Here is a 26,871-nt window from a genome sequence, read left to right as displayed (position 1 = left end):
TGATGGACTGGTGGTGGTGGGGGGAAAGGAGATGAGTCCGTGTGAATGACAGGTAACCATGTGAGCACACGCAACTCCACTTGTGCAAGCACACACGCTTGCCCATGATGATGTCCCTAACCTGATCTTTTAGGTCTTCCAATAGTCATCTCTCATTACTTTCTACAAAATTATTTAATTCAGACTAATGAAGCAGTATGGTGTATGGTATAGTCCTATTTATGTGCCCGTTCCTGATTCAAAATACACAAGGATAATAATATAGGTAAAAGGTTTATCCTCTCATCCTCTTTCCATGTTCTTCAATTCTACCATACCTATGTCTTTAGAAACGTGTCTAAATATTTACAGAGCAAAGCTTTGACTGTTTTCCCGTGGCAGCTTTGTTGTCAGGAGATAGCATTGCATAGAGCAGGGGTGTCAAACTTGCAACGTCACGTGATGTGTCGCGACATATCGAAACTTTTTTGCCATTGCCGGCAATGGGGTAGGCGTGGTTTTGCTATGATGTATCCGGCCCGTGGGCCGGCAGTTTGACATCCCTGACATAGGATAGTTGTATCATCTGCGAACTTGATTATCGCAGTGGATGGGTCAGATGATACACAATCATAAGTGTATAAAGAGTACAGGTAGGGGCTAAGCACACAGCCCTGTGGCGTGCCGGTGCAAAGCTTCTGGGGGGTGGACAAAGCAGAGCTGAGCCTCACTGTTTGTAACCGATCCCCAAGAAAGTCTTGAATGCAATCGCAGATGGCGGGGGAGAATTTCAAGTCAGTCAGCTTCTCGATGAGAATGCTCAGCAAAATGGTGTTGAAAGCCGAGCTGTAGTCAACAAAAAGCATCCTGACGTAACTTCCAGGCTTCTCGAGATGACTTGCTACAGAGTGTAAAGCAGTAGCTATGGCATCGTCTGTCGACCTATTTCCCCTGTAGGCAGCACACAAAACCATGCACTCTCCGGTCCGTGAAAAAAACAATTTCTCCCCAGAACTGGTCCCTGGTGCCCAAAAGGTTGGCGACCTCTGCTCTAAGATGAAAAAGCTATGTAGAGCAAGAAATGTCTCCCTTCATGAAGGTTTTTTTTTTGGAAGGGAAACATTAGGCCAAGGGTGCAAGTCAGATGCATCTTCAGTAATTTGCTTTTCAAATGAGAAGACTGTCTAAAGAAGCAATCTTTTCTATCATAGCAGGGGCATGCTCTGCTCCTTTTCTTGCCCCTATCCTATCTCACGTAAACCTACGCTCACATACACACAAACCCAGACCCCTCAACTGATGGGGGAAACAACCACCTCTTTTCTATGTAATTGCACAAATGTCTCAGCCTTCCATCCTTCCGAGGTAGGTAAAATGAGGACCCAGATTGTTGGGGGCAATTAAGCTGACTTTGTAATAATGCCGCTTGGGGTGTGTGTGAAAGCCCTAATAAGCAAGCATATACATAGAATGAAGGCTACTGCTAAGCTTGTAAGCCGCCCTGAGTCTTTGGAGAAGGGCGGGATATAAATGGAATTAAAAAATATATATACTGTAGATATGCCTTTTATCTATGTGAATGGTGTTGCACAAACTGAAAGGATCTAATTTTCATAGCTGAAACTAAGGGAACACGAGCATTAATAGCTTAGTGCTATTAACCATCTGGAAGACATGCACAACCAACTCTGAATTTATTGGAGATCAGAGGATGTAAAAATAGAGATAAAAATCCAATTCTTTAATAACCTTCGAGTTTCTAATTTCTGGGTTCTGGAGACTCGTTTATGTGATACATTGCTTACTGGAAGAAAAATGTATGCACGATTTCATTGTGGGTTCAGCTAAACAACAAAGGAAATAATGAAATTCATTATCTTTGACTTACCTTATCACTATCCAAAGTATTTTGGGAGGTTCGTGATGCAATTGAAATAGTATCAGGTTGGCTGCTACCCTCTCCTTGACTATCCAAATCTTCTCCATCTCTGTAAGGATAAAATGTTTGATGTCTCTTACAGGCATTTCTTAACTCAATTTCTTAATAATCATCATCTTACATACTGAAATAGCTGGATATTTCAATTCAGAACAGAATAGTGCAGAAATGTATCCGTCTGTTCATTAATTCGTTAGCCAATACTATTACAGCTAATTATAACAAGTATTAAATATATACAGTACTAACTGATCAGTCACCTTATGTTGTATTAATTTGTCCAATTCCTTGCTGAAGTCTCCCCAAATTAATGTACCATGTTATTGCAAATCCTAGTTTAATCTCTATATCTTTTATCTATTTTGAGTCTCATACCAGGATATGCTACTGGATTCTAATATTTTGAGAGAGTGTAAAATATCTCCAGCTATCTTTACTCCACTGTAGTATTACACATTGTGTTTATATGCATCACTATTTCATAGCTAATATTTTATTTGATATGCACTTAAATCTCAGGACAACACAGACGTTTTTATTATGTGTCCTTCTTCCTTCCAGACTTTTTTTTCCTAAGAAGTTCAAAATGCTATAATTCTTACAGATTGTTCCATTTGTTCATTCCCATAAGCATTTCACTTTTTTGCAACTTTGTATATTATACAGTAAACTTTCTAAGCAGAGTGATTTATCAATCAAATTTGATACATACCTGTATTTAAGGTTCCAATCCACCTAAATATTTTCAATATATTGCAATTTAGCATCATCATCATCATCATCCAGAATGCTTTTTTAAAAAAAAAATCACAGAATGTACTTTCCCACAAAATAGTTTAGCCACTCTGTTGAGACGGATCGCATAAAAGAGAAGAATCATTTCCTGAAATAGACTGGACTTCCACTAACCTTCTTCCCTTTTGTTTTGTGGTTGGTGCAGTTTTAGGAATGTGAATAGGCTCTTTTAAGGCTCCTTTGAGATGTATTGTTCTTTCCTGTATTACTTCTCTGATATGTTTGATCCAATCTTGTTTGTTCTCAATACTGGAAGCCTTGAAGATAAAGAATATTGCGTTTACAAGTATTTGAAACCAAATCTGATTTGTTTTGGTATATTGTTAAGAACGGACTTTTGAAAAGTCATGCTCATCAAGTAACAGAATGTATTAAACAAGAATGATACAAAGCATTGGAAGAAATATTTTTGCTCCTTAGTTTTGAAAAAAGGAATACTTATTTCACTATTAATCTATTGTTTTTAAGATAAGACTTTGCTTCCTGCATTTTACATCGATGATCTATATACAAGTATCCGTGGATCATGACAGCAAGTCAGGAACATATAGTATAATATAAGACTAATTAGAGGTGTCAGAAAATCCTGTTTAAAATTTACACACAGATACTTCCAGTTTCTTGGCACACTTACTTCCACAAAGTTTGTATGAGTTGCTAGGATGACACACTATTCACAAGAAGTGTCATGTCTTGCTGTTTGCAACTTTGGTCTTCAAGAATTGCTTTGAACTCTGGGCATTATGAGTCATCTGTCTGTTTAAAAATGACGTTCTATTACAGATAGTCCTTGACCTATGACCCCAATTGAGCCCAAAATTTCTGTTGCTAAGCAAATCAGTTGTTAAATGAGTTTTGACCCATTTTATGACTTTTCTTGCTCTAACTGTAAACTGTAAAATGAATCACTGCCGTTCTTAAGTTAGTAACACAATCCCCCATTGACTTTGCTTGTCAGAAGGTTGCAAAAAAATGATCACATGATCCAGGGACACGGCAACAGTCATACAGTATATACATGGTTGTCCGAATTTTGATCACGTGACAATGGAGTTGCTGCAATAGTTGTAAGTGTGAAAAATGATCAGAGGGCATTTTTTTTCAGCGCAGTTGGAACTTTGAGTGGTCACTAAATGAATAGTTGTAAGTTAAGGATTACCTATGAACCAAAAGACACTTAATACCAGGGATGGGAGCCCTCAGCATTCAGGCTATAAGTAGCTTCCAGCATTCTGAGATTGTACCTTAAAATTCAATTTTAAAATGGACAATTTTCAGTGGCAGTTTCTTTGTTTATGCCTTAAAAAATAGTCTCCAAATTAAGACAAAAACAATAATGGCCATGTCAAAAGGTTGAACTCCATGCTTTAAACAGTCAGAGGCTGCCCCTCTGCTTAGGAATATGAACATCAATTACCTTTAGCACAATTTTGTTGTCTGAAGTAGGAGTTCTTCCAACCCACAGTGCAAATTTACAGGGATCACCTTCTACATGCTCTGTGACACCCAGCTCAGATGTCTGAAAATTAAAGGAAGACGTATTAGTTGTTAGTTGTGGGAAAAATTTTGTCACACGAAAACACATTTTTAAAAATCAGTTACCTCTTAATCACCAAAAATGCTTCAAGAAAAGTCAAAGTACATAATAAGCAGTTGTGTGGTAATAAGCAGTTATTATTTCCTGGCTGGCTTACATGATTTAAAAGAATAACTTCGTCAGTATTTCGAATCCTGACTTAGGATTTTTCTGTATTAATCAAAAGCTTTCATGCAAATTGGAATGACTAGCAATATATACCCTTGAAATATTCTTTTTTACTGCAGATCTGCTTCATGATTAAAGAATAATGCTACAATATCTGCTTAAGAGAACATTTTTCAAAATATTTCCGAATCTATTCCTTATGTAAAAGGGCTACCAGTTTCTTTTGCAGTTATGTAAAAATGGTATGTTCAATAATATGCTTATGACTTTACGAACTGGAGATCTTTTAAGCAAAATCTGAGAGCAATTAACTCCATTTTGCAATATTTGAGCATACTGCAAGATGTTAGCAAATAGGTTTGGTTTTGCTTTTTTTTTTTTTAGTGCAATAGTAACTTACAAACAACTTGCTCTTGTAGATGTATTTACTTCTTCCACTAGAGTCTTTCACTTCTTTACTAAAGACAAGTGACATCTCAAAAAGAAAGAGATGTCTTTCACGCCCTTTCCGGATGAGAGTTTTTGGATCCCACACTTGGAAGGATTCCTGAAGGATGAGTTCTCCCTGAGATTCAATGTTCTCATCAAAACCTAGGAGGCACGTTGGAGGAATTCAAGGAAAGAAGAAAGGGAGAGAGAGAAAGAGACATGGGTGTGTGATAAAACTTAGTTCATTTTCTTATAATAGATTTTTTTAAATCACTGTTCCAGGAAGACCTTAGAAATGTAGGTCTTGGAAGTTGTTCTTTAGTAAAAGCATATAAGGTTTACATTATCAATAACGCCTTTAGAGATTGGCTGTTCATGAAGGGGAAATATATATATATCCTCACTTACTGACCATTCATTCAGCAACCATTCAAAATTATGAAGGTGCTGGAAAAAATAATAACTTTACAGCCCATTTATGACCTTTGCAGGATCAGTCACAGTCAAGTGATTACCGTTACATTTGGGACAGGTTTTCTTTTTTCCCCCTCACAGTGTGGACGGATTGGAAAGAAAGAAATTGCAAGAAAGTAAGTTGTTTGCTCTTCTATACATCAAAAGCAATGTAATCATGCTGGCAAGAACAGGTCTGAGAAACACAAGTGCACTATGCAAATAGCTTAAAGTATTCTCTTGAAATCTCTTTTTCTCCAATTTCTCTGCTCTGCAGGGAGAGGATAGGAAAAAGCAAGTGATTTCTGTTGGTCATCTCTCCTTTACCTTACTCTTCCCTGCTTTGCAGAGCAGAGAGATTGGAGAGAAAGGCATTTCAAGAGAGTAGGCTCTTTGTGTATTGTGCCCACTGCTCCCAGCCCTGCAGTAAAATTGCATTGATTTCAATATGTTTAAGACAGTAAGTGGAGCATTCCAAAGGGTGGGGGAGCGATTAGGAAGCAAACAAAAGCTGAAGGCGTGAAACTAAATAGTTGTCCCCAACAATCTGGGTCCTCATTTTACCAACCCCAGAAGGATGGAAAGCTGAGTCAACTTTGAGCAGGAGGAATCGAACTCCTGGCAGTGTGAGCAGAGTTAGCCTGCAATACTACATTCTAATCACTGCGCCACCATGGGTCTTTAATTAGTTAGCTATTAGATACTAACATGTTGACATTTAAGGAATATTTATATATTGGAAAACTGTTGTAAATTGAGGATTACCTGTAACCCTTCTGTTAAAAGTATTTTTAATTTTCTTAAATGTAATATGCTGTCCCTTAATTTATGTGACAGCATAAATAATATATTTCACTGTCTAACCAGCTTTTCAAAGGCAAATAAATACTGAATTAAAGGCTTTTTTGAAAAAAAATGCAAACATTTAACGATCTTTCAACAGGCAATCAAATGACAAAAATATTTAGAGTTGAATCAAGATTAGAATGGCAAGACCTCTTTTATTATTGTTTTTCTGGTGACAAATGCATAAATTTGCAGACCTACATATTTCCTGCTCTGCCTGAACAGGACTCTTCAAATTATTTCATATTTTATTTAGACACAATTTGGTAGTAGTTCTAAAACAGGGGTGTCAAACTCGCAATGTCACATGACGTGTCACGACATATTGCAACTTTTTTTCCATTGCCGGCAATCGGGTGGGCGCAATTTTGGCATAATGCATCCGGCCTGTGGGCCGCCAATTTGACACCCATTCTAAAAGGAAGATTGTCCAAATCTGGGTGATTTTTAGAGCAGATTTGCTGTTAATAACTTTACCACAGGAACAATTACAAGAGGTTGACTAGCTGCATTCTTCTCCATTGCTCAAATAAGAATGTTAAAAAACAGAAGCCATGACTAAATGACACAACAGATTTGTTTTCAAATACTTGTAAACACAACATCATTATAAGCAAGTACCCTGGAATAACTTTTTTTATTTAGAACAATCATAATTCTAAGGTTACAGGAGGAAAAAAACCCAGAAGATTTGTCAGGAAATTAAGAAATAGATTTATATCAGTGTACTTTAAATAAATAACTTTTGAAAATTCCTTAGAAGTAAGAGAATATATAGAAAAGAAATAATCATGAATCTTACCTTCCAGCATACTGAGATGCATAGCATCATTGGCTCGCTTTGGCACACTAAGCATAACTTCTAAGCCATCTTTAATCTCACCTTTACCCTCTTCACAGCAGGTGAGTAGTTCCTGTAAAGGTGTCACATTACTATTCAATAATTTATTTCTATTAAATCTTAGTTACCTAAGCTACCATTTGCAGTCTTTTAATAAGATACCAATATTCTAACTTGAGGTGTTTAGGATATATGTGTCTATTTCCAACTATAATGATACCAAAAGATCAAGGGGGGGACATTATGACCACATGGCACAAGTTCTACTCTTTCACACTCGTGCTGTGATATCACACAAGGGAACATGAAGGGTGGGGTTTATATCATAGGGAATACTTATCTGATCTACCTTGCATATAGAGAAACTGCATTCAGAGAAATTAAATGGGATGCTTGAAGTCATTAGCCAAATCACAACTGAATCCTCTGAAGTCTTAAATGCATCTTCAAAGTGCCCTCATAAAATGGATGCTACCCAAGGAAGTAAACACCCATTTGCCAGTAACAAAACTGGCAATATTGCACCAATCTTCTTTAGCTTAATGATGCTCTCTGCCATATCATTTATCTTTTTTTTCTTCTTCATGGGCAGATTAGTATACAGAACGTATGGAGAAAGCCACATTTATTTTCTGAGGTAAAGGTAAAGGTTCCCCTGCACATGCGTGCTAGTCGTTTCCTACTCTAGGGGCCGGTGCTCATCTCCGTTTCAAAGCCGAAGAGCCAGCGCTTGTCCGAGGACGTCTCCGTGGTCATGTGGCTGGCATGACTAGACGCCAAAGGTGCATGGAATGCTGTTACCTTCCCACCGTAGTGGTCCCTATTTTTCTACTTGCATTTTTATGTGCTTTCGAACTGCTAGGTTGGCAGAAGCTGGGATGAGTAACAGGCACTCAACTCTGTTACGCAGCACTCGGGATTTGACCCGCCAAACTGCCGACCGTCTGGTTGACAAGCTCAGCGTCCTAACCCACTGAGCCACCGCGTCCCTACTTATTTTCTGAGAAGGCCCATAAACCTAAAATAATCTTTAAAAACACAAATTATGTTAGAGGTTAATGCTTTATTTCAGTGTGTATTATTTCTCAGACACTTGGGAAATAATATAGGATTTGAACTAAATATACTTTTTTTTTAAAAAAGATCATCTCCTCTGAGAGAAGACTTGCCCCAACCCTGCTGGCTTTCTACAATACAAGGCATTGAAAACTTGGCTTTGCAAGCCTATTAAAGCAATTAAAGGTGGCTTAACAGATGGTAGAGGGTCTATATGAATCAGCAGTGGAGACTCAAGCACCTGTATACTGTTGGAGCTATGTACGAAATGATGTAAAAGAAAGAACAAAGCAAAGCAAAGTTACCAAGGTTGAAAAACAATGTGCCAGAACATAGTGGCTAGTAGTAGGCTGAAGTGTATTTGATTAAGGCTGGTATGAACTGTTGAGCTTGTACTTTATTACATACTTCATCAGATTGGAAGGGCACTGATACCAGTTCTTCTAACTCTACATACCTCTCATATTCCAGTTTGCTATATAACTGTAAGCTAGAGGCTGGCTGGAGAATTCTGGGACTTGAAGTCCGTAAGTCTTAAAGTTGCCAAGTTTGGAGATCCCTGCTGTAAGCCATTCCCATTGCTTTGCTTCATTATTTAAGATGTCAGTGTACAGGAAAACAACACTTACCGGTACTCTTTTCATTTAACAAATGCCAATGGCGTTCCGAAAGTTTTTTTACTGTATTCCAGTAAAAACGACAGCAACCTATTTGCTTTGTTCTTTTACTGGAACATTTAAAAGTAGTCCAAATGAGGTGAATTAATTTGATTTAATACTTGGAAGTTGTCTGAATATCACGAACATTTCGTTCATAGGTCTGTCAACATACAGGTTGCTTGTGTCTCCACTGCTTATTCATATGCACCTTCTACCATTTGTTAAGCCTCCTTTAATGGCTTTTAATAGGCTTTTTGGTCCCTTGACAATACATTGTAGTGTGCAGAAACACTACAGTGCACAAAGTCTTTTTTCTTTTTTGCTGGCTGCATACGTGTGTAAAGGAAAGATAGAGTAGGCAACATTTTAAATTTAATTAAATATAGAGGAAAATGGAAATAAGAGAAACTATTAACAAGAGTTAATTCATGAAATGTAGGAGTGTGTGCCTAGTAGATACATGTTCATTTAAATGTGGTTTTCCCCCCCAGTTTCTTGGTCTTAAATAATAGGAGTTGGGGTTGGGGCTTATGCAGCTTAATTACACAAAGCCAAAACTTATGAAAAGGAAGTCAAGGACTTAGGCCAAAACACAAATAAATAAAGACCTTAAAGTCTTTGCCATTCACACCATGATCGTGTCTATAGATATGTTGCTTCTGAAAGTCGACGTGACTGGGAGAGAATATTATGCTTCAGATTCTAATTGTTGCTCAGGATGTGATAGGTTTTTCAACGTCCAAAAGCCCAAATGGAATGCTGTAGTTTGAAACAGCTGTTTAAAATAGCTTTTGCACACAAGCTGGGTAATCTTCAAAGACAGTTCCCAGTGCACTGTTTTGTAGTAGTTCACTCTCAAGAAAGCAAGGGCATCAGTAAAGGTCATCAGCGTTTCTTGCTTCCAAAAAGGTTGTAACTGGCATCAGTTGGAGAAGGGCAAAGACTGCCCAAGCCACCAGTTTCTCATAAAGAAGGCATGCCTCAGGGAGAAAGCCTATACAATCCCACTGAATGCCAACATAGGGGCTACTGTAGTATATAAAAAAATTCTGGCAATTCCATCTTGTTAAAATTCAATTTAAATTGGTTTCATCCCATCCAAGCCCTTACTCCCACCAAATACTGTATTAAGAATATCCTCTGCATCTCCTTTATCATCAACATAGCGTTGGCAACTCACTCCAAACTGATAAATGACCTTGCCCAAATATTTCATGTAGATGATATACAAGATAGAAAGAACCCAGATCCTGTAGCACCTATTATAATAGGGGCCAAAGACTCATCCCTTATTAGTATTGACTGAGACTATCTGCTCAGATAAGAGGGGAACTAATTCAAAACAGCGTCCTCCACTACTAACTCTCATAAGCAGTTCATAAGAATACCATAGTCCATGTATGAAACGCCACTGAAAGATCCAAACTAAGCAGGATCTTTCTCAGATTTAGGCCTCATTCACAAGAGCAGCTACAGTTTCAGTCCCATGCCTGGATTGAAAATCTCAGCAAAAGGGATCAGATACTCTGCTTCATTATTTGAAGCTCCTCACTCTCAATTTTAGAATGCTAAATGATGTAGAATTGGGCGGCTATTTCAATGATTACCTGCTCCCACATGATTCTGCTAAGCCACCAAATGTGTTCAGACAATCTCTGAATTCTAGAACCATCAGCTGCTGTAGTATACAGGATTAGGATCTTCAGCAACTTTCCCCACCATGAGACTCATTTTGTCCTATTCTAGCTAATAATTTATTGTAATCTTAAATCTCCCCTCAACTGTGAACCCCAGTCAAGTGGAAAAAGACCTGATAAGATCAAGCGGCAGTAGCACCTAAAAAAAGTAATCTACCAGGTTCTTACAGATGGTTGGTTTAGAAATCACACATGAAATCAGGCTCAGTTCAAACAGTATACAGCAGGGGTGTCAAACTCAATTTCATTGAGGGCCGCATCAGCATTGCGGTTGCCCTCAGGGGGCCGGGTGGGTATGGCCTGGGTGGGCGTGGCCTACTGGGTGGGCGTGGCTAGAGTGCATATGGCCTACTGGGTGGGCGTGGCCAGCTCTACATCGTTCACATCAAGGGTGCCTATGGGGGCCTGGGCAGGAGTGGGACAGATCTGAGGGTCTCTGGCAGGAGGAGGGTCTCTGGGCCAGGGCCAAGGCAGTTGGGGCCGTTCCCTCACTGTTTCCAGGATGGCTTTGCGGGCCGCATGAAACCACTTCATGGGCCAGATCTGGCCCCTGGGCCTTGTGTCTGACATGTCTGGTATACAGCATTAGATGTCACCAGATCTCACCAGAGGTTCTTAGGCTATCTTTCATTCCACCCCCATAATGATCTCCAAATAGTTCTTTTAGGGTACTTTTTATACCAAACTAAGCCAGCATCATGTATGTTGGGTCACTCATAAAGAGTTCTTCTATTGAGCTGTAGCCTAATAAAACTGTCTTTTTCTAAAAACATATTTTCAGTGTAAAAAAGGTACCCAGCTACACAAATGAAGGCCATACTGACACTCACCTTTAGAAGAAGTTGGTATTTTGTTATCCGTTGAACTGGCTTGATAAGGTAAGATGAAATTGAATTGGCTAAACCATGCCGCTGTTGTATTTCCTGCAACACAGGTTAAACATTTCAGAACCAAGTATAAATTAACTCAGAAAATTTGCAAATAAATTTTTCATTATAAAAAAACCTGAAAGGAAGTCCTAAATCAATGCCATCATGTTCCTCATCAATTAGCATAATGTATATTTATGCTTGACCTATATATAAAAACTGTGAAAACCATTTCACCACTAGAGATGCCAGCCAGGCCTCGAGGAAATTCTAGCTCAACAACATCTGAAACCATGGATTATTCAAATTATTCACTTTTGCTGAATATTTATTAAGAACCCAGCTGAGTCCAATGGTGGTTATGCACATTTATAAACTTCTTCCATATTTTGTTAATTTGAGCATGTCATTTGTTAGAATATCAAAAGGGTAGTTTACGCTGGCATGTTGTGAAATATTAACACAACATGAAACATCAACATCACTACAAAGACTACTTTGTTAAATGAGTAGTATATTTATGGCAGGCGTACCTGCTCCAATTTCTATCAGGGTGAAGAATTCTGCTTTAGATTCTAACTATCTTATTTTGCTTTTCTTTTGGATTTTTGTATTATCTAGCATTTTGATATAAACTGCTCTGGGGGAAAAATCACATCCCCATTTCATTTGGCTTCAGTACAACAACATTTCTGAAGTGCAAAAATAGCACTCCAGAGCAAAAATCTTGAGTTTTTAGAGTTGTTTATATTTGATTTTAACTGTTTTGTTTTGTGCTGCCTGCACTCATATTTCTGAGAGGGTGGCTATATAAATTTGCTAAATAAATAGATAAATAAATGTCAATAATACTTCTTCTGGCAAAGTGAAACAAGACTACTGTACTGAGAATGAGCAAAGATACTCTTTTACAATACTCTGATATACTCATATACTCCGATATATGAAAAATATTTTGATTGCTGTTCAGACTTAATTCTGAATTCCAAAATAGCATCTTAGGATTTTGTAAGAGAAATATTTCATTCAGAGGGGTTCTGGGTGTGTCTTTAAATAGGCATAGGTAGAAAACTGGGTGGATTAGCTCTGGACTAAAAAAGCTGTATGCCAACATAACAACTGTTTATTGATTCAAAGACAATTTCTTTCTTAAAAGAGGCCCTCCAAATCCAATAAAAGAAATTGCAGTTATAACTTTCTCTCCCTCCACTACTATTTAAAGATTTACAAAACACAATGTATTACATTATTGGTTTTGTTCAGTGTCAATAACTGATAGTTGACAGTCTTACCTTACATCTCTCACTGTATCTTTTGTTTTTTGAAAGAAAAAAAAGTTCTGCAAGCAGGTTTTCAGAACTAAATTCTTCCTGGGGCATGTCAATATAAACCTATCTTTTAATAGGAACAGTCAAATGAAGAACATAGCTTGGAATAAAATCAGGTCATTCTGATGTCATCATGATGTCACTAATAGTATAATGTTCAAGTTTTAACATAGTGATTGTTAAGAACTAGAATGAAACTAAATCCTGCCAAGATTGAGCTTTCTTCACTGTGATGAAAAGATTTGTGGGATGTTCTTTGAAATAGGGTTCATGTCAAACTTGCATCTATATCCTTTCAAAGCCGATGCTGAATTCTCACCATGTGCATTTGCATATATGTATGTGCTGTGCTATATACATAAATATATGTGTCTGTGCTATATACATAAATATACTTTCAGAGGTCAGGTGGTGTAAATGAAGCACTACAATCCTGTACTTACATCAAAATACGCTCCCGCATGCTCTAAAATTAGCTGAGTTGAGTCTGGTTTGTTTTTGCAGTAAGTCACATACATTTGGAACTTATCTGCCTGCAAAGAAAAAAAGATTGAAATGATTTGTAAAAAAGCTCCATCTGGTGGAAACTTGGCTATTTAAGAATTGAGTTTAAATCTGTTGGATAGAGAAACTGGCATGCAAGAAGGAAAACTGTTACAAAAGGCAAGAAATGTTATATATTAGTCAGGTTGTAAACTGATTCAACCAGGCCTCCCAAGATGCATGTGTTCAGATACCTAATATCCTTAATCATAAATGATGTCTAAGAAATAGCTCGCCCATTAAACATCTTTTGCAACAATACATTTTAAAGATTAGTCACGGGGTGCTTTAAATTTATGTTAATATTACATCCCCCAGTTTGAGGTACAGCTGCTTAATATTACATGAAACTGACAGGATGCCTAAGTCACCTCCCAGAACTCAAAGGTACTTTTCTATGTTCACCAGTTAGACTGGCGGTCTCTTTTGTGAGCTGAAGAGCCCTAATGCACAGGTAGTCCTCGACTCACAATAGTGCATTCAGTAGTGACCGTTCAAAGTTATAAAGGCACTGAAAAAAAAGTGATTCACAATGGTTTTTCACGCTTATGACCATTGCAGCATCCCCATGGTCATGTGATCAAAATTCAGATGTTTGGCAACTGACTCGTATTTATGACGGTTGTAGTGTCCTGGGGTCATGTGATCATCTTTTGTGACCTTCTGACCAGTGCTATTTTTGTAAAAGAAAAAGGTGCCGGAACTCACACACGACATACAACCCGCCTTGCCTACCCTACAAGGTTCCATCCAAAAAAGGTGCCGGAACTCCGTTCTGAGCGTTCTATGAGAAAAAAAGCCCTGCTTCTGACCAGCAAAGACAATGGGGAAGCCAGATTCACTTAACAACCTTATTACTAATTTAACAATTGCACTGATTCACTTAAACAACTGTGGCAAGAAAGGTCGTAAAATGGGCCAAAATTCACTTAACAAATGTCTCACTTAGCAACAGAAATGTTGGGCTCAGTTGTGGTCTGCCTGTATTTACCATGTCACACTACAAATCTCTTCTATTAGGCCACAGTGTTATTTTTCAGGTGTGGATGATCGCAACTCAAAATACAATTGATTATTTAGTAAACCCGGGTTTCAGGCCCGGGTACAGCACGGAGACGGCATTGGTCGCACTGCTGAATGATCTCTGGCGGGCTCGGGACAGGGGTTGCTCCTCTGTCCTAGTCCTTTTAGATCTCTCAGCGGCTTTTGATACCATCGACCATGGTATCCTATTGCGGCGTCTCAGGGGTTTGGGAGTGGGAGGCACTGTTTTGCAGTGGTTCTCCTCCTATCTCCTGGGCCGTTCGCAATTGGTGTTGACGGGAGGGCAGAGGTCTGCCCCGAGGCCTCTCGTTTGTGGAGTCCCTCAGGGGTCGGTTCTCTCTCCCCTCCTGTTCAACATCTATATGAAGCCGCTGGGCGAGATCATTCGTGGTTTCGGGGTGGGGTATCATCAGTACGCTGATGATACCCAACTTTTTCTTTCCACCCCGAACCAACCCAGTGATGCCCTCGCCATGATGTCCCGTTGCCTGGAGGCGGTCCAGGTCTGGATGGGGAGAAACATGCTTCGTCTCAATCCTGCCAAGACTGAGTGGCTGTGCATACCGGCATCTCGGACTAACCAGTCTATTCCACCTTTAATGATGGGGGGTGAGGTGTTACCCCCCGTCGATAGGGCTCGCAACTTGGGCAACCTCCTGGACTCACGGCTCAGTTTTGAAGATCATATAGGAGCTGTGACCAGGGGGGCCTTTGCCGAGGTTCGCCTGGTGTGCCAGTTACGGCCCTATCTGGACCGAGATGCCCTGCGCACAGTCACTCATACGCTCGTGACCTCCCGATTGGACTACTGCAACGCTCTCTACATGGGGCTGCCCTTGGGGACCACCCAGAGGCTTCAGCTGGTGCAGAATGCAGCTGCGCGGGTTGTGATGGGGGTTTCCCGATACTCCCATGTAACACCTCTGCTCCGCGAACTGCATTGGCTTCCGGTTGCTCTCCGGGTGAGATTCAAGGTGCTGGTGATGACCTATAAAGCCCTAAATGGCTTGGGTCCAGGATATCTGAGGGAACACCTGCTGTTGGCATCAAGCTCCCTTCGTCCTGTGCACTCCCACAGGGAGGGTCTTTTCAGGGTACCGCCGGTAAAAGATTGCCGGCGGACAATACCCAGGGGGAGGGCCTTCTCTGTGGGTGTGCCTGCCCTTTGGAATCAGCTGCCTGTAGAGCTTAGGACTGCCCCTGACCTTTGTTCATTCCGCCGGAACCTGAAGACCTGGCTCTTTGAGCTCTCTGGCCTGGTCTGAGCATATTAATTGGGATTTTAACTGTTTTTAACTGGGGTTTTATTACAAGTTTTATATAATTCTTTTAATTGATTTTAAGATTTTTGTAATTGTTGTATCTATTTTTAATACCTTGTGAACCGCCCTGAGTCCTACGGGAGAAGGGCGGTATATAAATTGAATGAATGAATGAATGAATGAATGAATGAATGAATAAATAAATAAATAAATAAACAAACAAACAAACAGAAAGGTAATAAAGCAATGACTAACATCTTACCCAGGTAACAAAGCAATGACCAACATCTTCAGGTAACTGCTCATATTTCTCCAGCTCTTTCAGGAATATACTGTTTAAAGAAATGATTGAATAAAACTATTAACATGTTCCTCTTCCCTTTCTATATTGTAATTATACCATCCACGGTGGCTATAACATATTGTTATACACAATACTTGTGCAGAATTATCCAATCAATCAAGCCTACACTTTATAGTTGCAGTAAAACAATGATATAGCAATAGCTACAGCTATGGTATGTCAGGTTATGGTACATTGCAATCATGCCAGACTTACAAAATGTGGTGCCTTTTAGCTGTGATGAGTTAGAACTAGCTCATAGTCCCCTAATGCATTAAACAAAACATACACATTGAAATAACTAATGGGAAAATCAGCACTTATTTACTGACTTCATTGCAACGTGAATGATCTAAAATTGACCAAACAAACAAACCTAGGAAGAGAACGCTTGCATTTCCAAGCTTTATAAAATCCATCCACACTATTAGTTTATGAACAATTAGCAAGTTCTTTTATTATTATAACAATTTAATTAAAGATTCCAATTTACAACAATATAAACTAAAAAATAAAATGGGCAAAGCAGAAAAAAATAGAAAAGAAAGAAAAAAATAAGAATATAGTAGAGAAATATATAAAAAAGTGACTTCCCCATTTATCACAATATGTATAACCAATTTTAGTAATTTATCACTTCTCATGAAATACAACAAATGATTTCTTGTTCCCATCCATCTCTTGTCTGCAAACAAATCCATAAAGCCTCATCATTTTACTCTCTGTGTCAACAAAAATCCATTAAGGGTTATCAGATAACAACATATCTACTTTAATCTTGATCAAATAAACTAACTTTATATTCATTCCTTTTATTTCAAACAATCTTGACGCTAGACCTTTCAAATAATGTCCCAGAACTTGATTTATTTTTCTCACAAAATTCTTCAAAGCTTTAACAAGCCTCTTGTAAATCCCACATAGGAAAATTTTACTCTCTTGGTTTGTTATTTGTATTTCTCTTTTAATTATTAAGAGATCAGACAGTTTCTTTTGTTTCTCCAGTATATCTTTTTCATTGTCATTTTTAAATCCACTTTCAAATCTCAGTCATGTCAGGTAAAAATTCTTCTTCTTCTATAATATCTTTTAAACAGTCTATTATAGAGGCACACCTTCTCAAAATTAATTTCTGGGTCCCTTGTTTAAAAGTAATTTTCAATATGAGTAATGTCAAAACATTTTACTTCATTCTATATTTGTAAGCTGAATTTGGCTGCTCTTCTCCTTTGAATGTAATCTTTAGTTACTTTTAGTTCCCTCTAGTATCCAATTTAAAAAAAAAGAATTCAAAACAAAAGCATTTTCCCATGGGAAGGATTCTTTATTAATAATTCCAAAACTTTATTTCAAATTTATTTGGACCCTTAGTCCATTGGTATCTTTTTAAAAACAAACTTTTGCTGTTTATTCCAGATTATTTTAATTCCTTAAATTTGTATTTAAAATTTCTTTCCTTAAGGATCGAAGAAAACACACACGTCAGGCTCCATGGTGATTTTTCCAAGCTTATTGTTTCCACACTTATATACAGAATCTTGCAAGGCTAAGTACTCTACTATCTGTATCTACCATGTACTCTGAGAACCATTAGGGAGGGGCTATCTTCACTCTTTCACACAAAATATCTGGACTGAATTGTTTCTTATTCCTCTGGAATGCATCCCCTCCCTCCTTGGAATCCAGCCTACCACATTCCATCACATCCAGTGCTGTAAAACCTGTAGGTCCAAAGATTCCCAATAGATAGAAAGCAGTTAATAAGCAATTTCCAAAAGTGATTAGAAAAGAAAGTATGCAAACCTAGAGTCCTTTCAAAAACAGTTTGAGCAAGATGGTTATTGGCCCTCATCTCCCAGAGTTCTAAATCTATTGTAGACAAGTGTCTTGGGATCTCTTTGTAAGGAATAACTGCCTGGAGCACTTGTGGGTGATCTCAATCCTCACTTTGTCTGGAGAGGAATTATGAAAACCTATTTGCTGGCTCTTTATTCTGCTACAATCAGCAGCTCCACAAAATCAGTCTACCCTTTCTTCCCCAAAAGTCCTCTGTTTTTAGCAAGTTCTAAGGACTTAAGATGTGGTTGGGCAGTCACTGATTTGTTTTATGCCTAGATATCTTTTCCATACAATCGTTACAATATAAAAATAAAATTCCATCACATCTTGTAAACTGATGTAGCCATGATTCTAACAGTAACCATTGGGCAATATATGTAGTGTAGTAGCCATTTTTCACACAAGGAGATTTTGAACTATCTAATGTTCACATGGGCTAGTGAGACAAATTCAAAGGAGATGACTGTGCTTGCAGCTTAGAATTCCAACAGTTGGGGGCTTCAAAGGGCAAGAAAATGGCTTTTCCCCATCTTGTACTCTATGCAGATACAATTATGTATTAAATAAGCCTCTTGCAAACGAAGTATCATGTACCTCCTATGCTTGCAGGTTGGCTGTAACAGATTTTGCATCTGTTACTTATTCACAGAAAAGTTTAGACTCCACAAATATTAACAGAGAAAAGAGATATATCAAATTAGGGGTCCTTGCTAAGGGAAGGAGATTTAGTGTAGGAGACAGCACAGAATAATTTTTATGTGTCTGTAGTGGGTGTGAAACTTCAAATAAATCCTGAATTCAGATTATGTGATCTACTAAGCCTGAATTAAGGCTTTAACGCTATTCTCAAATCCTATCTAGCATTATCAGTCATCTCACGGATAAAAGCTGATGTGTTCTATTTATCAGTTTATGTATCGTGCAGCAAAACCAAAACAACTTATTTTCTGGGTGGCTGAACAACATAGATCAACCTATTTCCATGAAATTTCCAGACCAGAAAAAAGCAAGTCCATTTTAAGATCTACTTAAATAGAAAAGTAGAATAAAACAATGGTAATCTGAAAATTGTCAAACTCCACTCCTTGAACCTACATTTTTTTACATTTTTATTTTGCAGTAGCAAAATAAAATGATATATTCATTTAACATATCAGAAGACATTAAATCATTGTTTTTTTCCCTAACAGTAGAGTCACGGGTGACTCTGTTCACTCACTTGTTATGGAATTCATAGATCTCCTGCATGTTTCCAAAAATGATGTGCTCCTTGTTGACAATACCTGGTGGGATTTCTTCAACACCACTTGTTATTTCCCAGAGATATGTCTAGTAAAAAAAAAAGTAGAAGCAAAAAAAGGGGGTGGGTGGGAATGAAGTTGGTTTAACAATTCTGTAGGTACAACCATCCCCAAACTAATATTTGCAAAATCATATTGATCTTTATAAAATGTCCAATTTTTTAGGTTTGTATAATATCACTTTTTGGTTTTACAGTCATGACATCCTAACAAGTGCAATGTGTCAATGAAAAAATAACATTTTAAAATCAGACCCTGAAATACAGAAGAGAGGAGTTTCGGTTCAGAGAGAGAATAAGCCAGTTCTCGAATGTGCAATGCAGCAGTGGAAGCAATAATAGAGAACATTATCCCTTTGACAAAACAGTAAAAGCATAACAAAAGCAGCAACCAGTTCATTGTGCCTGAAAGTGAACAGATATGGTATTGTCTCTGTTCAATCAACATAGGAATGTTTAAAAAGCAAAACAAGAAGCCGATCAAGCCAGCACTGGCAATTCTTGATTTAATTGACTAACACCCCTACTTCTGATAACAGCATTGCACAACTTAGCTCTATGGTTACAGATCATACAATATGACAATGAAAAAAATCTATTTGAGAAACACGCCCCCCCCCCATTTAGCTTGGAAACAAGAACTTACATCCATACATTCCCGGAGATCTCTTACATAAGCCTTCTCTGTCTGGATAAGCTCAGCCATGATGAACCTTTCCAAACACAAGAGAGACAACTTTAGACTATTCATTTTATCATATATCATTCTAAACAGGAATTAGATACATGGCAAGGATTTCATATAGTGAAATATGTTTGATGAGCTCAAGAGCATAGAGTGCATGAGAACTACAACTAGAAAAAAAATATGGACTACAAGGTCAGTACAAATGGTAATGAAATGATTTAGGTTGCTTTTGCATAAGTAAATGTTACGTCTCATCTTGGAAGTATTCTGCCCTCTAATGTAATCTTTGCTTTAAGCAATGGCTAAAGGAAGCAGTAAAAATACTGAATAAAGTGACAGATTGTCATTAAAAGAAGGGTACATTTGCTTGTTCTTATTTGTTGCTGAAGCTTAGAAAAAAATATTCTAGATTCTTTTTTGGACATTCAAGAGATCAGCCTATTTTAAGAAGCCCTGCCTCAGACTTATCAAATAGCAAAGCACAACTGAAAATCCAGATTCTCATTTTCTTTTTTAATTTATATGGCCGTTGCTGAGAAGTGGTAATGGAGAAATGGAAAAGGCAGTGGGGTTGGATGGGCGGGGGGGGGGAGGGAAAAAAATGAAATATTGTATACTTTGACATGGACCAAGACTAGCATGTGTTATTTTTTTTTCCTGGATTGTTTAATGTACATAATTTACATAATTGTAAAAAAGAATGTTTCAGTGACGTATTAATGATAGGTTGGCTGGGACTATGAATGCACAAGCACCTAACTAAGTAAGATAAAAATTACAGACAAGTCCAAAGCATGGGTAAACATGCATCATGCTAGGAGGAAACAAATGATTTACTCTTTCCTGCGGGCAGACTTCCTCTTTTCCTCATTAAGTTCATGAGCAGCATCTCTCAGCTTCACCTCTGACCCAGGAAGACTGGCTGGGATTATATCCAGTTGCAAGCTTTTACTCTGAATCAAGGAAGGGAAGATGACATCAAAATTAGTGAAGACAAGGAGAAACAAACACAAAAGGGGTTTAACCAAGACAAGAAGCTCTAGAAGCCAGATTAAGCCATTCCACATTTCTTCAAGCAAAAATAAATAAACAAACAAACAAACAAACAAATAAATAAATAAATAAAAAATGCAACACTCACCGATTTATTGGAATCTGAAGAAATTCCTAGAGCTTTCTCTAAAGAGGTCCTGTATTTTTCCATACGCAGAGAGAAGTCTCTGTATCTCTTGTCCACTGCTGTGACACATTTTTTAATCTCTGCTGCGTGGGCATGCCCCTTTTCACAAAAGCCATCAGCTAGCTGTATCAACAACTTCACCCTCTCTTTGGTTTGCTATAGGATACATGAAAGATGGGAAGGCAGTAAGAAGAGCGGACATTCAATGCCTCTAATGAATAACAGCCTTCTCACGCTATAAATAGAAGATAATATTCTGTTTCCATGCTAACAGCTTTTTGGTATTGGAGCAGAATTATCAGGATCATTACAACATTTATTTTTTTTTACATTTCTAGCTTTTAGGGTTCTGCGAAGTAAGGACCTGCAGACTGAATTGATTTAGGATAGCCTCACGCATTGGCACTACTACTGTGTCTGGGGATTACCTAAGCACAAGTTTGGAGAAATATGCCTCATTATGCTGAAAACCCAATTTACAATACCACGTGTTATACAGGTTCAGTCTTTACAGCAGCGGAGAGGTTTGATAGTAAGTATACAGTATGGTGTTCAAAGACCAATGTAAGATTAGGAATCCTATTCTCCCCTACAGTATTGGATGTAAAAAAAGATGATACAACAGATTCCGTTGGGAGGTATCGCTCCAAATAAGATTGATGATCCAATGGAATGCCAGCAGAAAGGAAGTCTGATGAATACCACACTGAAAAAAAATTTGATCTGCTTATAGAGTGGCAGGGGTCTTTTATTTATTTCGTTTTATTATAAAAAAAAATGCCCTGAGCATTCTGTTTAGAGCATGGGACTGTTCTGCAGATGCGGGGGGGAAAAAACAGTAAAAAGCAAAGCAATCAACAGAAGGAACGGAACGCTTGAGATAAAAAAAGAAAGGGAAGCACAGCTAACACTAGTTTTACAACACCAAAATTCTCTGTGCAGATCCATGCTTTTCGGTCTTTACCAATCATTCCTGCTTCCGCCATGCTGGGAGGCTCTGGGTTCTGGACCCCGGAAGCATCCCTTCCCTGTAGCAGTGCCTACCCTCTGGAACATGGTTTCTCCTGAGATCTGGGTAGTTTATATTTATATTTATTTGATTTATATACCGTCCTTCTCCTGAAGGACTCAGGGCGGTGTACAGGGCAATAAAATACCAAAAATACAATACAAAAATTAAAAACAGATTAAACAATTGTGCCCGAATATAATAAATTAGTTAAAATCAGTAATTAAAACCCAAAACCCATCACCCATCAGACCAGGCCAGCTTGTTCAAATAAGTGAGTTTTTAGATCATGTCGGAAGGAGCGAAGGTCGGGAGCCATCCGGAGCTCAACCGGTAGATGATTCCAAAGGTCTGGCGTGCCCACAGAGAACGCCCTCCCCCTGGGGGCCATCAGTCGACATTCTCTGACCGGTGGCACCCGGTCACACTCTGCTGTTATTTAGTAGAGCAAAGAAGGGTGTGAAGACTTGGTTCTTCACCCAGGCCTTTGGCGAAGGAAAGTGAGACCCCCTTTTTCAACACATTTGTCATCTTTTATCTTCAGCTTTGAAACGGAGATGAGCACCGGCCCCTAGAGTCGGAAACGACTAGCACGCATGTGCGGGGAAACCTTTACCTTTATATTTAATTTTACTGATTGTATTAAAATTTCTTTAATTGTTGTGAGCCTCCAAGCACCATTGTCAGTCAAGTGATATGCAGGTTTAAACAACAACAACAACAACAAACATAACAATAAACAAAAGAACAATAAACAAAACAACAATAATAAACAATAATTCAAAGACCTGCAAATAGAAATAGAACGACTGTGGCAAAAGAAAGCAAAGGCAGTGCCAATAGTAATAGGTCCCTTGGGTGCAATCCCAAAACCACTGGAGCACCACTTGAACACCAATGGCATTGACAAATTCACTACCAGTCAATTGCAAAAGCCAGCTTTACTTGGAACAGCTTTCATCCTGGGACACTATCTGTAACACCATAAAGATCCACATCTGCCCATCTGAGATCCTCAGTAAGTACTCAATAGGTGGACAAAATTGCCAAATCCAGCTCAACACCTAATTGACTATGCGACGAGCCGTAATTTCATATCCTGACTTTTGTTCTTTAAACTCTTCTTTCTCTTTTTCAAGATCTCATCAGTTCCAGTTAATTCCAACTTTCTCACTCTTCCTTTTCGTCTAGACCCATTCCCCACCTTCATAAATCATCTCAATGTACTGTATTTATCTCATGCCAATCATTTATTCAATATGGACATTTAATCAATATACAATTAGCACCCATACATTCTGGACCCTTTCTTTTCTTATTTTACCACATACATTTAAGTATCTCACCCCCACCACATTCAACTTACTTTTATGTTTTTCTTGATATGTTCATGTTTTTTTATTTTTTTTATTTTAATTCCATTTATATCCCGCCCTTCTCCAAAGACTCAGGGCGGCTTACAAGCTTAGCAGTTTCATGAATCCTTTTAAACAAATATATACTACCCACCACCTTTCTACTAACGTTTGTTAGTCTTAAAATGTCTCCATCTATTTTCTCTGTCAATCACAATAACTCTGGTCTCTAATACATCCATTATCCTTGTGTCTAAAATTTGCTGCAAATCATCCAGGCTCTAATAGGCATCATTCACATATGAAAATACATGTTGTTGTTGTTGTTAGCTGCGAAGTCGTGTCCGACCCATCGCGACCCTATGGACAACATTCCTCCAGGCCTTCCTGTCCTCTACCATCTTCTGGAGTCCATTTAAGCTCACGCCTACTGCTTCAGTGACTCCATCCATCCACCTCATTCTCTGTCGTCCCCTTCTTCTACTGCCCTCGATCTTTCCCAGCATTAGGCTCTTCTCCAGTGAGTCCTTCCTTCTCATTAGGTGGCCAAAGTACTTGAGTTTTAGCTTCAGGATCTGGCCTTCTAAAGAGCAGTCAGGATTGATCTCCTCTAGGACTGATGAGTTTGATCGCCTTGCAGTCCAAGGGACTCGCAGGAGTCTTCTCCAGCACCACAGTTCAAAGGCCACAATTCTTTGGCGCTCAGCCTTTCTTATGGTCCAACTTTCACTGCCATACATTGCAACTGGGAAGACCATAGCCTTGACTATACGCACTTTTGTTGACAGGGTGATGTCTCTGCTTTTTAGTGTGCTGTCTAGATTTGCCATGGCTTTCCTCCCCAGGAGCAAGCGTCTTTTAATTTCTTGGCTACAATCACCATCTGCAGTGATCTTGGAGCCCAGGAAAATAAAATCTGTCACTACCTCCTTTTCTTCCCCATCTATTTGCCAGGAATTGAGCGGGCCATATGCCATGATCTTGGTTTTCTTAATGTTAAGTTTCAACCCAGGTTTTGCACTCTCCTTCTTCACCTGCAACAAGAGGCTCTTTAGTTCTTCTTCACTTTCTGCCATTAGAGTGGTATCATCTGCGTATCTTAGGTTGTTGATATTTCTTCCGGCAATCTTAATTCCAACTTTGGATTCATCTAGCCCTGCCTTTCTCATGATGTGCTCTGCATATAAGTTAAATAGGCAGGGCGACAGTATACAGCCTTGCCGGACTCCTTTCCCAATTTTGAACCAATCAGTGGTTCCGTGTCCAGTTCTCACTGTTGCTTCTTGACCCGCATATAGGTTTCTCAAGAGACAAATGAGATGGTCTGGTACTCCCATCTCTTTAAGAACTTGCCACAGTTTGTTATGATCCACACAATCAAAGGCTTTAGCATAGTCAATGAAGCAGAAGTATATGTTTTTCTGGAACTCCCTAGCTTTCTCCATGATCCAGCGTATGTTGGCAATTTGATCTCTAGTTCCTCTGCCTCTTCGAAATCCTGCTTGTACTTCTGGTAGTTCTCGATCCACATACTGCTGAAGTCTAGCTTGTAGGATTTTAAGCATGACTTTACTAGCATGAGAAATGAGTGCAATGGTGCGATAGTTTGAACATTCTTTGGCACTGCCTTTCTTTGGAATTGGAAGGTAAACTGATCTTTTCCAATCCTGTGGCCACTGTTGAGTTTTCCAAATTTGCTGGCAAATTGAGTGTAGCACTTTTACTGCATCTTCTTTTAAGATTTTGAATAGCTCAGCTGGAATACTGTCACCTCCACTAGCTTTGTTGTTGCTCAGCTTTTCTAAGGCCCACTTCACTTCACATTCTAGGATGTCTGGCTCGAGGTCAGTGACTACCTCATTGTGATTATCAGGGACGTTAAGCTCATTCTTGTATAGTTCTTCTGTGTAATTTTGCCACCTCTTCTTAATCTCTTCTGCCTCTGTTATGTCCCTGCCATTTTGGTCCTTTATCATGCCCATTTTTGCATTAAACGTTCCCTTCATTTCTCCAATTTTCTTGAAAAGATCTCTGGTCCTCCCTATTCTATTGTTTTCTTCTATTTCTTTGCACTGTTCATTTAAGAAGGCATTCTTATCTCTTCTAGCTATTCTCTGGAATTCTGCATTCAATTGGGTGTATCTTTCTCTTTCTCCCTTGCCTTTCGCTTCCCTCCTTTCCTCAGCTATTTGCAAAGCTTCCTCAGACAGCCATTTTGCTTTCTTGCATTTCTTTTTCTTTGGGATGGTTTTGGTTGCTACCTGTTGTACAATGTCGCGAACCTCTGTCCATAGTTCTTCAGGCACTCTGTCTATCAGATCTAATTCCTTAAATCTATTTATCACCTCTACTGTATATTCAACAGGGATATGATTTAATTCATACCTGAGTGGCCTAGTGCTTTTCCCTACTTTCTTCAGTTTAAGCCTAAACTTTGCAAGGAGAAGCTCATGGTCTGAGCCACAGTCAGCTCCTGGTCTTGTTTTTACTGACTGTATAGAGCTTCTCCATCTTTGGCTGCAGAGCATATAGTCAATCTGATTTCTGTGTTGACCATCTGGTGATGTCCATGTGTAGAGCCATCTCTTGGGTTGTTGGAAAAGAGTGTTTGCTATGATCATCGTATTCTCTTGACAGAATTCTATCAGCCTGTGCCCTGCTTCATTTTGCACTCCAAGGCCAAACTTGCCTGTTGTTCCAGTTATCTTTTGGCTTCGTACTTTAGCATTCCAATCCCCCATGATGATAAGAACATCATTTTTTGGTGTTAGTTCTATAAGGTGCTGTAGTGCTTCATAGAACTGGTCAATTTCATCCTCTTCAGCACTGGTGGTTGGGGCATAGACTTGGACTACTGTGATATTGAATGGTTTGCCTTGGATTCGAACTGAGATCATTCTGTCATTTTGAGGATTGTATACCAGTATTGCTTTTCCTACTCTTTTATTGACTATGAAGGCTTCTCCATTTCTTCTGAGGGATTCTTGCCCACAGTAGTATACCTAATGGTCATCTGTATTAAATTCACCCATTCCTGTCCATTTTAGTTCGCTGATACCTAAGATGTCAATGTTCAGTCTTGTCATCTCTTGTTTGACCACGTCCAGCTTTCCTTGATTCATGGATCTTACATTCCAGGTTCCTATGGAGAAAAAATCTTTACAGCATCGGACTTTCCTTTCACCACCAGACACATCCACAGCTGAGCGTCCTTTCGGCTTTGGCCCAGTCGCTTCATTCTTTCTGGCGCTACTAGTACTAGCCCTCTGCTCTTCCCCAGTAGCAGATTGGACGCCTTCCGACCTGAGGGGCTCATCTTCCAGCGTCATATCGTTTTGCCTTTTGGTACTGTCCATAGGGTTTTCAATTCCAACCAACCAACATCTAATGTCACACCAAGCCTATACTAAATAACCAAGTGGACATCACATATTTTGACTTTTTCCTCCTTGGTGTTAGCTGAGCATTCTTTAATGCTCACTTGTGGTTTACTCTTATATAGCACTCTTCTTGCCACTGAACAGCCCACATTCAAAACTAAATTTATCTAGAACTTTCCATAATTCAAGCCTATTCATCAACATATACTTTCTCAAAACCATTAAGTGGTGCATAGAGTAATTTAATACTAACCAATGAAAAGCAAATTGTGATATATCAGATTCTACCAGCAGCTTCTCAAAGCAGCAGAAAAAGGCAGATGATTTCCACT

The 26,871-nt window shown here is 38.8% G+C and overlaps 1 protein-coding gene across 2 annotated transcripts in view; it reads right to left on the bottom strand.

Moving 5' to 3' along the window:
* Window positions 1-26,871, bottom strand: part of TRIO (trio Rho guanine nucleotide exchange factor) — a 257,034-nt gene that overhangs the window by 79,283 nt on the left and 150,880 nt on the right. For both annotated transcript variants that reach the window (XM_083358364.1, XM_083358365.1), the window contains exons 22-33: window positions 20,757-20,951; window positions 20,453-20,568; window positions 19,574-19,640; window positions 18,847-18,956; window positions 15,708-15,777; window positions 13,040-13,129; window positions 11,230-11,322; window positions 6,949-7,060; window positions 4,819-5,009; window positions 4,131-4,232; window positions 2,828-2,970; window positions 1,868-1,967 (exon numbers count right to left, since the gene is read on the bottom strand). In XM_083358364.1, the coding sequence (XP_083214490.1) occupies window positions 1,868-1,967; window positions 2,828-2,970; window positions 4,131-4,232; window positions 4,819-5,009; window positions 6,949-7,060; window positions 11,230-11,322; window positions 13,040-13,129; window positions 15,708-15,777; window positions 18,847-18,956; window positions 19,574-19,640; window positions 20,453-20,568; window positions 20,757-20,951 (1,389 nt within the window). The remainder of the gene's footprint in view (window positions 1-1,867; window positions 1,968-2,827; window positions 2,971-4,130; window positions 4,233-4,818; window positions 5,010-6,948; window positions 7,061-11,229; window positions 11,323-13,039; window positions 13,130-15,707; window positions 15,778-18,846; window positions 18,957-19,573; window positions 19,641-20,452; window positions 20,569-20,756; window positions 20,952-26,871) is intronic.

Source organism: Vipera ursinii, assembly GCF_947247035.1.
Source record: "Vipera ursinii genome assembly, chromosome: 3".
Lineage (NCBI taxonomy): Eukaryota > Metazoa > Chordata > Lepidosauria > Squamata > Viperidae > Vipera > Vipera ursinii.
Note: the sequence above shows the minus strand (reverse complement) of the source record. Positions and strands in the feature narration are given on the sequence as shown.